The 13,156-nt window shown below is 39.5% G+C and overlaps 1 protein-coding gene across 1 annotated transcript in view; it reads right to left on the bottom strand.

Moving 5' to 3' along the window:
* Window positions 1–13,156, bottom strand: part of LOC148539012 (cytochrome P450 2W1-like) — an 83,710-nt gene that overhangs the window by 51,408 nt on the left and 19,146 nt on the right. The window contains exon 2 of the mRNA XM_088451869.1: window positions 9,436–9,598. Within this exon, the coding sequence (XP_088307995.1) occupies window positions 9,436–9,598 (163 nt within the window). The remainder of the gene's footprint in view (window positions 1–9,435; window positions 9,599–13,156) is intronic.

The following is a 13,156-nucleotide window of genomic DNA, read 5'->3' as shown; positions in this document are numbered from 1 at the left end:
CGGCCATACCGCAGGCGTGAGTTGTTACGGCGCTACCATTGGGAGGTACTGGGCGATCCTCCCTACAGCCCTGACCTGGCACTGAGTGATTTCCATCTATTTGTACCAAAGCCATACTATTGAGTATATGTATATATACGAGTTGAATAAATTTACGCAATGAGAGGTCTTGTTACCTTATTTATTGAGTGTAAGTATACATACAGTATACATATATATATATATATATATAAACACTGATAGATAAATATCTATGAATTGAAATATTGGTCACTGGCAGTAAATTGTATATTTACATGTTAGATTTATTATAATTTGGTGTGGTTAATTTTTCTCTATTTGTTACTGATACACCCTTCCACCTACCAGGTTTTCTCTTACATGCCGCTCTGTACATCCCTTCTTTCCTGAATTGATACCCCATGGACACCAGTGTGCCCCCCAATGCCCGTTATACTTACCTGATTTTCTGCCTTTGCTGCACTGACTATAATTTCACAGCAGGAATCCATCCATGATGGTGAGTGTAAAGGTGCCCACACACATACCGATGTCCTCACGATACGATTTTATGGCCAATTTCCTCATGAACTTTCACGGGAGCTCCCTTGCCGTCGTGATCACGATTTGGAGTTAAAAATGTCCAATCTGACTAAAGATCTATCTTGCAACCAATGCATTGTATCCCAGATTGGCTAATCTGCCCTACAGCACGGCAGATCAGAAGATGCGATATATACGACGAGCGGGGACGCGCATTGGCATCGTGCTCGTGAGTATAAACTCACGATTTGTACTTTTTTTACCCGATTCGTCGTCACGATTCTTCTAAATCGGCCAAATCGTGTAAAATGTTGCTATATATGTGGGCAACTTTACACAGAATGTCCCAGTTGCTCTTCCATCTCTGTAGGGACAACAGAACATGCTCCACTGACCTTCAGGGGCAAGCCTGACTAACTACAAGGGAGGGGAATAGAGGAAACAGAACAGTTCGCTCCGCATGTGATGGGAAGGAGAGGAGAGAGCTGGGGACCTCCAGCTGCCTAATAGCGGTGCTAGCCCTGGGGGACAGCAAAATCTCGTTGATCCTTGCTGAGCAGAGGATCAGAATTAGGACATGTATTAGACATTTACCCCCTTCACATATTTTATTGAACTGTAGTTGACTGAATGATAATTGTAGAAATGTTGTAGTTTATTTTAGAATAAATGTGCAGTCATTTAATATATACCACATAAACTAGTGACTTGTGAATTTAAGGGAGGTATTAACAGGGCCGGCGCTACCTTTAGGCAACTTTAGGCAAATGCCTAGAGCACAATCACTGGAGGGCGCAGCTGGGTCCGGAAAAACAACATGTCCGTGGTCCCAATCAGTGTAGAGCGGACCGCACACACTACACAGTAACAAACACATCGGCGCTGGGTAGTGAACTCGTACTACCCAGCAGCGGTGTGTTTGTTTAGAGTTAGGCTCTCATTGGCCGCTGCGCCCACTGCAGGAGGCGGGCTGGAGCTCACTCATGAGCTCCGCCCTCTGGCTCCTACAGTGGGTGATGGGAGAGACGTCATGACGTCTCTACCATAGTGCCGAGTGGGAGGACGGAGGTGCGGACGGTGGCGGGGGCAGGAGCGGGTATTCAGGTAAGTTTTGTGTTATTTGTCTGTGTGTAAGGGGCACTGCATAGGGGAGACCACTACTGGGGGCACTGCATAGGGGGGACCACTACTGGGGGCACTGCATAGGGGGGACCACTACTGGGGGCACTGTATAAGGGGCTCTGCATAGGGGGGACCACTACTGGGGGCACTGCATAGGGGAGACCACTACTGGGGGAACTGTATAAGGGACACTGCATAGGGGGGACCATTACTGGGGGCACTGTATAAGGGCCACTGCATAGGGGGGACCACTACTGGGGGCACTACATAGGGGGGACCACTACTGGGGGCACTGTATAAGGGGCACTGCATAGGGGGGACCACTACTGGGGGCACTGTATAAGGGGCGCTACTGGGGTAACTGTATAAGGGGCACTATTGGGGCCACTGTATAAGGGGCATTGCATAGGGGACCACTACTGGGAGCACTGCACAGGGGGGACCACTACTGGGAGCACTGCATAAAGGGGAGCACTACTGGGAGCACTGTATAAGGGCTTGTGTAGCTATCCGAGGGTGCCTAGGGTGCCAAGAAACCCTGCACCGGCCCTGGGTATTAAAAAATAGGAATTGTAGGTAATCTAGAGGTTCCAGGGGGCCCTTAATGCCCCACATGCTGGTACTTGTAGTTCTCCAAGTACAGATAAATCCTCATACATCTAGCCTCCTTTCGTGTTAAACAGCCCTTCTAGTCACGCCATGCCATGGCGTGACTCGGTAATGCTGAGCCTCTTTTTGTGCGACTTTTTACATTCTATTGCATCTTATTTGCAATGCGAATAGGTAGCACAAGCAGGTTTTGCTGATTGAAATGATATGCGGCATGCCTATATTCTGTGAGCGACTGCGGGAGTATCTGCATGCGAAATGCTACGTTACAGTGTCAGCAGCTGTAACACTATAACGTAGCATTTCACAAGCAGATACACCCGCAGTCGCACAAAGAACATAGGCATGCTGCATATTATTTTAATCATCAGAAGCTGCTTGTGCGCCCCAGAGCCATAACTAGGGCTCTGAGTGCCCTGTGCCGACCCCTCCCCTTTTCTGCATGGAATCATGTCATTGCGCAAAAGGGGGCGGCGCCACCGACACTACAATCTGCAATAGTGCCCGGAGCATCTTTAAGACACTACGGGCAGCTGTAATTATGGCAGGGTGCCTGCAGCGTCTCTGCCACAGTGGTGCTGGTTGCAGGATGCTGTTCCAGGCAACCTCCAGCCAGAAGCAGGGACCCAGGGGTGGCGACGGTGCCGCCCACAGAGCCCTGCGCTCTGTTTGGTCGCACAGGCCGCATGCCCCAAGTTACGGCCCTGGTGCGTCCTAGTCACATCACTGTGCGTAAAAGACACATTTGAAGGTAAAAAGCCGCACGAAAATACGCTCTGTGGTAAGGAGTCACATGGAGCTCCTGCAACTTGTAGCGCACGGAGGATAGATGTATTGGCACACATCTATACCAGCATGTGGGGGAGGCTTGCTGGGACCTCTAGTTCTACAATATTAATTAATCTAATTTTTGACACAATCACAATCACCGCCTAGGGGTTCTGGGAATCAGCCCAGGCCTGGGGTGCCCTGTAGATGGGGAACCACTTTATTCATTGGGCATCCTGGGCCTGGGCTGACTAGCGGTCAAGTGCTGAATGCTTTGGCTGGGGGACCCGGTTAAAGGGTCCCATGGCTGCAGCATTACACTCCTGCTAGAAAGAGTCCAGTGATGGTTTAGAAAAATACCAGGTACCTTCTCAATTTGTTCCCCATATTTTTACAACCACGACATGTTCAGAAAAGCCCAGTGCTGGTTGTGCTTTTAGGTGGGGGGGGGGGAGCAACGTCATTTTTTAAAAGAAAAAAAATCACATTAATAGGTTTTTTTCGTACAGAAGCATGCACGGATCTCACTGATCTGTGCATGCTTCTGTGTAACTCGATTTTATATTTGATTTGACATTTGATTTTGACTTTAGTAAATCTCTGATGCTCAAAATCAAATACAAATCGAATGCAAAATAACACAAAATCGAACTTTGATAAATACACCCCTTGGGATACATTGCAAGCCTAAATGATTTGATGAAAATATGAACAAAATTCACATATATGTCAATATGCTCAGGGCTAAAGAGTATATATATATATGTGTATATATACATGTGTGTATATATATATATGTCCCCTCTATGCTGGCACTCTGTCACACAAACAACGAAGCTCCTCCAGTGCCTGTCCGAAACATCTCAAATAGATCCACCGTTTTGTTTTTTTTGTCTGTTTACCTAAGGCTTGAGAAAGAGGGTTATACCTCGAAACGTCGCTGCTTTGGAGGCTTTTTTACAATACATGTAGTTTTGCTTATCAATCTCTGAGTGCGGTCCTGTTTTTGGTGGATCTATATATATATATATATATATATAAATATATATAGTGACATTCTTATGCAGATAAGCTTGAACTTTTTATACTTTATGTACGGGCATTTTGATATGCTTATTTTCTGTTGAATAAATTTGTGTGTATAGAATTACACTATGGTCTTTCTATTTTTCTCTGTGTTGATTCACTTTGGTCTATATGGAGGGAAAAGCCTGAGGGTTTCCAGCAGTTGGACAAATAAGGAATCATTGTGATTGTTCTTGCTGTTGAATAAGTGGTGAATTCCACTATATAAGGTACACCCCCATCTACACAGAGGGTGATTATCTTTGGTGATGGTTACATCATTTACATATTTAATGCACTAGGAGGCGCTCTTTTCTCCACCCTTTTTTGTTTTACAGATTTTGACGCTGCTTGGGCAGCAGTATATGGGAGTAGGAGCAGCCACCCTATAAGTTTGGGGAGTGCGACTTTTGATGGACTGATATTACTTTGGAATCACATTAACTGTTTCAGGACTCAGCGCCGTGTACTACCCTATTTTTTTAACATTTCTTTGCCTACATTGAGTACTTTGGCAGCTAGTCCTAACACACCATGTTTTCCAGAACAGGGAATAGCAGAAGGATGGACCTTTGTGCTAGAATATTCAGCGAGAACAGCATGGAACAACCTATTAGAAATAAATCATTGGATGATCTATTTTGGGACATGGAGAGAACTCTTGCTAAAGAAATTAGAACATGGTGGGACATTGCAGGGTTAGAGCAATACACCAAAGTTAATAGGATCCCCAGGGGACTAAGAATTAACAAACAACCAAGTTTTGTCAGTAACAATGAGAAGTTCCTTAAAGATTGGGACAGTGCACTCCATGAGTGTTCAATGAGACTAATAAATTTAATTATAGAAGAAAAAAAGAAAGACCTAGTAGAAATTGAAAAATAACTTAAAAATAAAGAAACAGATATGGAAAAATTCAAGACTAGCGAGGACTACAAAATAAATGAGGTGGTCCTGGTCAAAAAACTGGAGAGGATAGAATCAGAAGTGATAAAAACTAAGGAGAAAAAATTAGTTAGAGATAAAATGGATTATCTAAATGGGAGAGTTAAAAAAATGGAATGGCAATATTCAGGGATCGTATCCTGTCAAGAGGGATAATTCCAGAACAAGGAATTTGGGAGAATGGAATAGATCACAGCCCAAACCTAAGTATTTACGAAATAGGGTAATAACACCAAAAAGAGTTGAATTTGAACATCAGAATCGTTACTCCACTCTTAGTAGACTAGCATCTAATACTGATACAGATTTTTTATCCCCATTAGCCTCAGACCCCAGAGAGATATTAATAGGTGCAACGGGTTGCCAAGAAAAATAAAGCGATCCTCACCATTAAAAAGAAGGCTTGTAGATGAAGGGGAAGAAGGGGGGGCACTAAGCGAATACAAAAAAAGGAGAAACCTACAGAATTAGTCACAGAGACAGATCTTAAGATTAAAGGGATCTTCAATCTTTCCTCACATAAGCTTACGAAATCAGAGACATCATTATTAAGTAAAGGCCTGTCCTTCGCCCCTACAACACAGCCTAATAACTTTCAATTGTTTATTGATCTTAATAAGTTTGTCAGAAAGCTGACATTAAAGAGACATTTTATAAGAAAAGATCAAGCCATCATAAGCAGTAATGAAAGTGGGTCTAAATCAGGTCTAAAATTACCCTCAAAATATTATCCATTAGAATCCAAAAGTAGTCAAATTGATATGTTTTATCAACTTGTGAAAAAAGATTTATGCGAGGCTGATAAAGCTGCCCAGGGCATAAGAATTAAAGAGAACCTGACTAACTTTGAGAAAAATGCCCTAAAAAACTTGAGAAAAAATGAGGAAATTGTATTAAAGCAGGCTGATAAAGGTGGCGGCCTAGTAATCATGAATAGAATAGACTATATAACTGAGGGTCAGAGGTTATTGAATGATGTCTCTTCATATAGGAAACTCGATGGAGACCCCACATTGGGGTTTGTAGAAGAACTTAGAGCCGTATTAATAGAAGCTTTCAAAAAAGAGATTATCAACAAAGATGAATTTCAATATCTTATAAAAAATAACCCGGTGATACCTATATTTTACTTTCTCCCTAAAATTCATAAACGACTGATCAACCCCCCGGGTAGACCAATAGTGGCAGGTATAGATTCTCTAACCGCACACATTTCAGAATATGTGGAGATCTTTCTAAGCAAATATGTACTGAAGTTGAAGTCATACACTAAAGACACTACGAGCATATTACAGATATTAGAGAATTTTATATGGGAAGAAGACTATCACTGGGTGACTATAGATGTTCAATCTCTCTATACATCGATTGACCACTTAAAAGGTATTGAATCATGCAAAGAGTTTCTCATTGAAGATATGGATCTGAGTCTATTACATAAAGATTTTATTTGTATTTTAATGGATTTTATTTTGAAACATAATTATTTTAAATTTCTCAGTGATTTTTACTTGCAAGTCTGTGGTACAGCGATGGGGACTGTATTTGCACCCAGCTTCACTAATCTACACATGGGCAGCTGGGAAAATGTGTATGCCTATGGAAATACTACTTTTAGGAATAATTTGGTTTTATACCAACGATACATTGATGATATTTTAATAATATGGAAAGGCAATGAACTAATATACAAAGAGTTTATGGATTACATTAGTGTAAATGATTACAATTTATCTTTCACGTATAAATTTGATGATCATCAAATAGAATATTTAGACTTAACACTAATAAGCACTGGCAATGAGATCCATACAAAGCAAAGAGTTTTGTAAAACCAGTTGACACTAACTCATATGTGCATTTTGATAGTGGACATGTGTTAAAATGGAAAACGAATATACCTTACTCGCAGTTCTGCAGAGTTAAGCGGAATTGCAGTGCGCAGGATGTATGTGAGGAACAATTGGCATTATATTCCAGTAGGTTTAAAGATAGGGGTTATCCAGAAGATCTCCTAACGGAATCAATGAATAAAACCAGAAATGTAAATAGACAGGACCTTTTGAAGTATAAAGACAAAACTGGTGAAAAGGGTAAGGAGGTCCTATTTATTACACCTTTCAATAGAGAAGAGAAAAAAATCCGTAACACCCTAATGAAACATTGGGGGATTTTAAAAATGGATGGAGTTCTCAACACTATCCTACCAGATAAACCCACCGTGGTTTTTAAGAAAGCTAGAAATCTCAAGAGTATTTTAGCACCTAGCCAATTGAGAATAAAAGAATCCATAAACAGGAACATGTGGGGAAATCAGCCAAAAGGTTTTTTCAAATGTGGTCATTGCAATATATGTAGGTTTGTTCACCCTAATTCTAGAAGTTGTATGAACTGTGATGATTCAAGAAGGTTTATGATTAAAGAGCGTATGAACTGCTTAACAACATGGGTTATCTATGTATTAGAGTGCCCCTGTAAATTAAAATATGTGGGAAAAACAAAAAGACCACTAAAAATGAAAATACAAGAGCACGTTCGTAGTATTAAGAATAAACAGGAAAACCACAGTGTCCCCAGGCATTTTAAATCAATGCATGATTCAAATTTAGAAGGTTTTAAATTCAAAGCCATAGAACATGTGGAGATTGGAGAACGTGGTGGAGATATAGAGAATAAATTATCCAAGAGAGAGATGTTTTGGATTTACACATTAAATACCCTGATCCCACATGGCTTGAATGATAATTATGAAATTGCACCCTTTTTAATGTAAATTCACTGATTTTTACTAGTATCAATTTTAGAGTGATTTTTTACTTATACTATTGCCATTCTTATATTAATTTATCCCTATTTTTATACTGCTGTTTATATCTGTTTTTATTGAATCAATTGCATGTGCATTTTTAGTTATTTTTTATGTTCACAATTTAACATATTTTAAGACCTAGTTTAATCCATTGTATTTATAATATGTATAACTGTAGTGGTCCTATATATATTTTCCAACCTATGTACTAAGATAACCGGGGTATCACCTTCCAAAGCGCTGTGATTAGTGTCAGCCTAAGGCAAAATGGCTGTTGGTTGAACACTAGAGGCAAAATACCTCAACAAAATGGCCGCCGCCATTTAGATATACGGGCAGGGTGAGGTTCGGGCGGCGCTTGGAGCTGACGGCACTGTGACCGATACAGCATATCCAGAGCACTGTCCTTGCCTCACTCGTGGGGAATAATTAGAGCAGTGCACTCTGAGACACTAGATGTCCTGTGCGAGGACGGAATTTCCGCTTCCGCACAATGGAACGCAAGCGCTCACCATTTCCGGGTTGGCAGAATGCATGTAACGGAGACCGCTTTAGGCGGTACACACGCCCATAATTAAGACTAATAGTCTAGGGTATATATGGACCATGTACAGCACCTTTCATTATCCTCCTGATGAAGTCCAAAATCGTTTTAACGGACGAAACGCGTTGAGGTGGTGTGTGGTATGATCCTCTACCAGTGACATTCTTATGCAGATAAGCTTGAACTTTTTATACTTTATGTACGGGCATTTTGATATGCTTATTTTCTGTTGAATAAATTTGTGTGTATAGAATTACACTATGGTCTTTCTATTTTTCTCTATGTGTTGATTCACTTTGGTCTATATGGAGAGAAAAGCCTGAGGGTTTCCAGAAGTTGGACAAATAAGGAATCATTGTGATTGTTCTTGCTGTTGAATAAGTGGTGAATTCCACTATATAAGGTACACCCCCATCTACACAGAGGGTGATTATCTTTGGTGATGGTTACATCATTTACATATTTAATGCACTAGGAGGCGCTCTTTTCTCCACCCTTTTTTTTTTGTTTTACAGATTTTGACGCTGCTTGGGCAGCAGTATATGGGAGTAGGAGCAGCCACCCTATACGTTTGGGGAGTGCAACTTTTGATGGACTGATATTACTTTGGAATCACATTAACTGTTTCAGGACTCAGCGCCGTGTACTACCCTATTTTTTGAATATATATATATATATATATATTATACTATTACTATTTGGTTTGTTTTATTTTGCACATTTATATTTTATCAAATGACAAGAGTCAAGAGGGATCACTTATTAAAACTGTTCTATAGGTAACTGTAGATACGTTTGTGTTTCCAAGTAACCAATACTTTTTTTTTAGCAAAGCTTAAAAAGATTACAACAAACGCCTGATTGGTTGTTTGACACTACATCTTTTCTGATTGGTTGCTGTTGGTCACTGCACCTTTTCTGATTGGCAGTTGTAGGTCATTGCAACTTTCAGCTCAGGTTTCAGAAATGCTCCCCAAGATGTTGTGGTACTATAGGCAAAAATGGCAATTTCTAAAACTTATTAACCTACCATGGTTTTGCTGAAAGTCATCAGAAATACGGATTGCTCCACGTTCTCCAAAATCATAATTGGCTTTTACCAAGGCTTCTTTATTGGCTTCATATCCAACCAGAACCACAGCTTTTATAGATCCAAAGTGGAAGGTAAAGAATGTGCCATATTTTTTTGCAAGCTGAAAAACAGTTTTAATATTACGTTAGTCAAGGAAAAAACATTATTTAGCGAATCTAAGAAAAATATAATTCTACAGTAATATCACAACAAAGCAGAAATAAAACAATGATACCATGGAGAAAATATGACATTTATTTCTCTGCACAAGTGGCTACATTTAGAGTTCTATGTGCGATGCCCGTGGATCTGACAGGAGCCAATGGACGTTGCAATATAGGAGGCTGTCACCAGTTGGAAATGTTACATGCCAAAACTGAGGCAAGTCAGCAACAGGACACAGTGTTTGTGGTTGTACATGGGCAGATGAGAAACAAGGAGCGGACTGATCAGCTGCAGGTCTTCTGTGAGAGACAACAGACTGGGAAAAACATTATCGGTCAAATGGTGAGGGTGGCATAAACCACTGAATACCCGCTTATGGTGCACCGAGTGCCCGCTGCAGAAGCGCCAACTGAGACTGAGAGCCACAGACAGTGTATCAGCATTGGGAGCCACAGTTGAGACCTGTGGAGGCTGTGAATGAGTAAAAGAGCTGTAAAAGTGATATGTGCCTACTGAGCTACAGCACTACTAAGAATTGCTTAAGAGTTATTGAGAATCATTTTGAGAGCCTCTGAGATCTATTACAGAGCTATTGTGAGAGTGTATGAGAGAAATGAGAATTATCCACAAATTCTAAGAATTGCTGAGTTACTGAGATCTGCTATATTTCAAGTACTGTGTAATCCTGACTTTTGATAAGAAGGAAAAAAGTAGAGTCCGCACTAGTGTTACAATAAATCACTTTTGATTATAAGTTAGTTAGAAAACCAAATTCAAGTCTATCGCAAAATTTTATTGTTGTATATAAAATATAATACAATTGAAATATCTTATGTCGATGACTTATTATTGGTGGTGCACCCAAAATTATTTTGTGCTATACACATGGAACAAAAGGACAGAATTTGCAAAAGGGCAAAAACTGAAAAGACAAATATGTCTATTTGGGGCACTCTTAAATCAATTCAAATTATTATTATTGAAATAGTTGGCTAAGATTAAAATTTAACTTTTATTATTTACCTTAGATAAAATAAAGTTCCAATCCACAAAAAGAAAAAGACAATAACAAATGTACAACAAATGGTAATTTACATATATACAATAAATGAAATTATTATCAGGATCGTATTTGCCTGCGGTATCATGTACATATAGTACCAATGGTCATTTATTTAGCAAAAGGTATCATGTACATATGGTACCAATGATTGTTCAATTAGCGAAAAGAAAGGAGAAAAAAAGGCGAGTATTTGATGATTTTATCGGGTCCTCTCCCAGTTACCTACTAAATAAATCCCTGGAGTAGGAAGAAGGAAACACCTCACACAGTTTATGGATGATGTGACCAATTGAATCACCTTATTATACCAATATTGGATCATGAAGGTCACATTGATTTATCATAACAATACATTTGTTTCTCATGCAGCATAACTTGTGATGACCAATTGTCAATACATAGGTGCTGGTACATCTGATTTATTAATCAATAACAATTAAATTCATAATTAATGATTTATAGAGCATGGAAGGTAATAACTTAATAGTTAACCATAATAATACCTCTATGAGTAAGATTGATCTTACACATACTCCTGAACCCAGCTTGGTTCCGAATAGTATCTCAACAACAATTGATTGAAAATAACTAAGTGATGAATGTTATTGTTCTGCACAAAGGGCAGTATTCACATCGTTTTAAATACAGATATTAATTCACAATGTAGTTCAGTATAGTCTAGGGAATAACCAATATCACAGCATATAAATATCTGATGCTCTTAATAAATAATATACATTATATACACATATATTAAGTAGGATATATAGTATATTGGCCAAATAACCCAATATAAAGGAGATTCCTATAGAAGGAAGTAAGATCTGTGGTACTGAGAAACGGAGAACCACTTCTACTTTCCCTTTTCTACATCAGAAAAGGGATGAGAGAGTGGTACAATGTGACACACAGAGGAAACAACAGTGAGCACTTCTACTGTTTGAGAAAAGGCTGGGTCTCTCCCCTGTTACCTAAGCGGCATTGCAGGGGGAGTCGCGAGCAGAGAACTCAAATGAGAGAGTGCGTTATGAAATGACAGTGAAAGTACCTTGCCCTGGATTGAGGAAATTAAAGCTGCATGAGCTGTGTGTGGGAGCCCTGGTGCCGTGCACCGTTCAGTCAGCAGTCAGTACGCGCGTTTCGCCGTATGTGGCTTGGTCACCTGATAGTAAAGCAGTGTTCTTGCTTCCTGCTTGTTAAAGGGCAAGTGCCCAATCAATGAACTGAGTTAGAGATTGACTGTCATTACAGCCAATCACAATCTGGCGGGTTTGAGCCTATCAATGTTAAAAAATGTATCAGTGGGTGTCGCAATTGTGGAAATTAGCATATGTAAACAGTATAAACGGCGGAGAGACGATCTTAATAAATTAGATTAATAGGATAATAGTCAGATTGATGGGACAATTTAAAGATATTTATGTAAAAATAAATATAAAACAATGGTGATCAATAATAAGACCACACAATTAGCGTATTATATAAAAAGGGGGAGAAGGGGGGGGAGGGGAAACGGGGAAGGGGAGGTTTAGTGTAAATAGCCAATTGTTAAAATATATAAAACAGAAAATTAATTATAGAATAATTAGGTGAAATGTTAATTAAACATAATTAATATATTAAATGGGTAAATTAAAAATTATTGGATAAAGTGGGATTATCTTCTGCATATAAACAATTCTATGAGACATATGTCTTACATATAGATATTAATGATTGGTTAAGGTATTAATGATTGGATTGGTATGGTTTTTGATATTTTTGTTGTTTGTAGATATTATCAAAATCTCGGGATACACATCTGAGAAAAACACTCACCTCCGGGCATATGTTTTCTGGAGGAAAGAATGTGGAACCTTTCTTGCATATGGGTCTTGCATTTTTTGGGGGTGTATCCGTTTGTACGGCTAATTGTTCCAGAGCCTCAAGTGCTTCCTGTTCCAATTGTGAGGTATCCTCTGTGGTTGTGCTTAAGTCCATTACATCTGAAGTATTGTGTTTTGACCTGTAAAATTTGGTGAGTAAGAGTTTCCTTCCAAATAATTTAAGATTTGTTTCCAATTTGAATCTGTTGAAATGATTGGTGGGTTAGAAAGAGACCCTTACTTAAGACTTCAGTTTGGAAATTATTAAGAATATGTTCTGATAGATTGATAATCTTAACGGGTGTTAAAGGAGATTTTATCTTTTGTTGGTCCGAGTTGAATAGCGACTTGGTGATTGAGATTCGAATCTTTCTCTTCTTTTTGGACCCCCGCCTCGTTTTGGATTTGCGGGGCGTCCGCGGTTGCCCCTTGTTTCATCTAAAAAATGAGGGTAAAGTGACAAATTCTCACTTCTCTGACCTAAGAAGTGTTTGGTATGAGAATTAAATTCACTACATTCCTCTACATCTGAGAGGTCAGTTTCTGATGAAGATTTATTAATTGTTTCACTATTTAGCACAGCTCA

Source organism: Taudactylus pleione, unplaced genomic scaffold, assembly GCF_031769625.1.
Source record: "Taudactylus pleione unplaced genomic scaffold, aTauple2 ptg000032l, whole genome shotgun sequence".
Classification (NCBI taxonomy): domain Eukaryota; kingdom Metazoa; phylum Chordata; class Amphibia; order Anura; family Myobatrachidae; genus Taudactylus; species Taudactylus pleione.
Note: the sequence above shows the minus strand (reverse complement) of the source record. Positions and strands in the feature narration are given on the sequence as shown.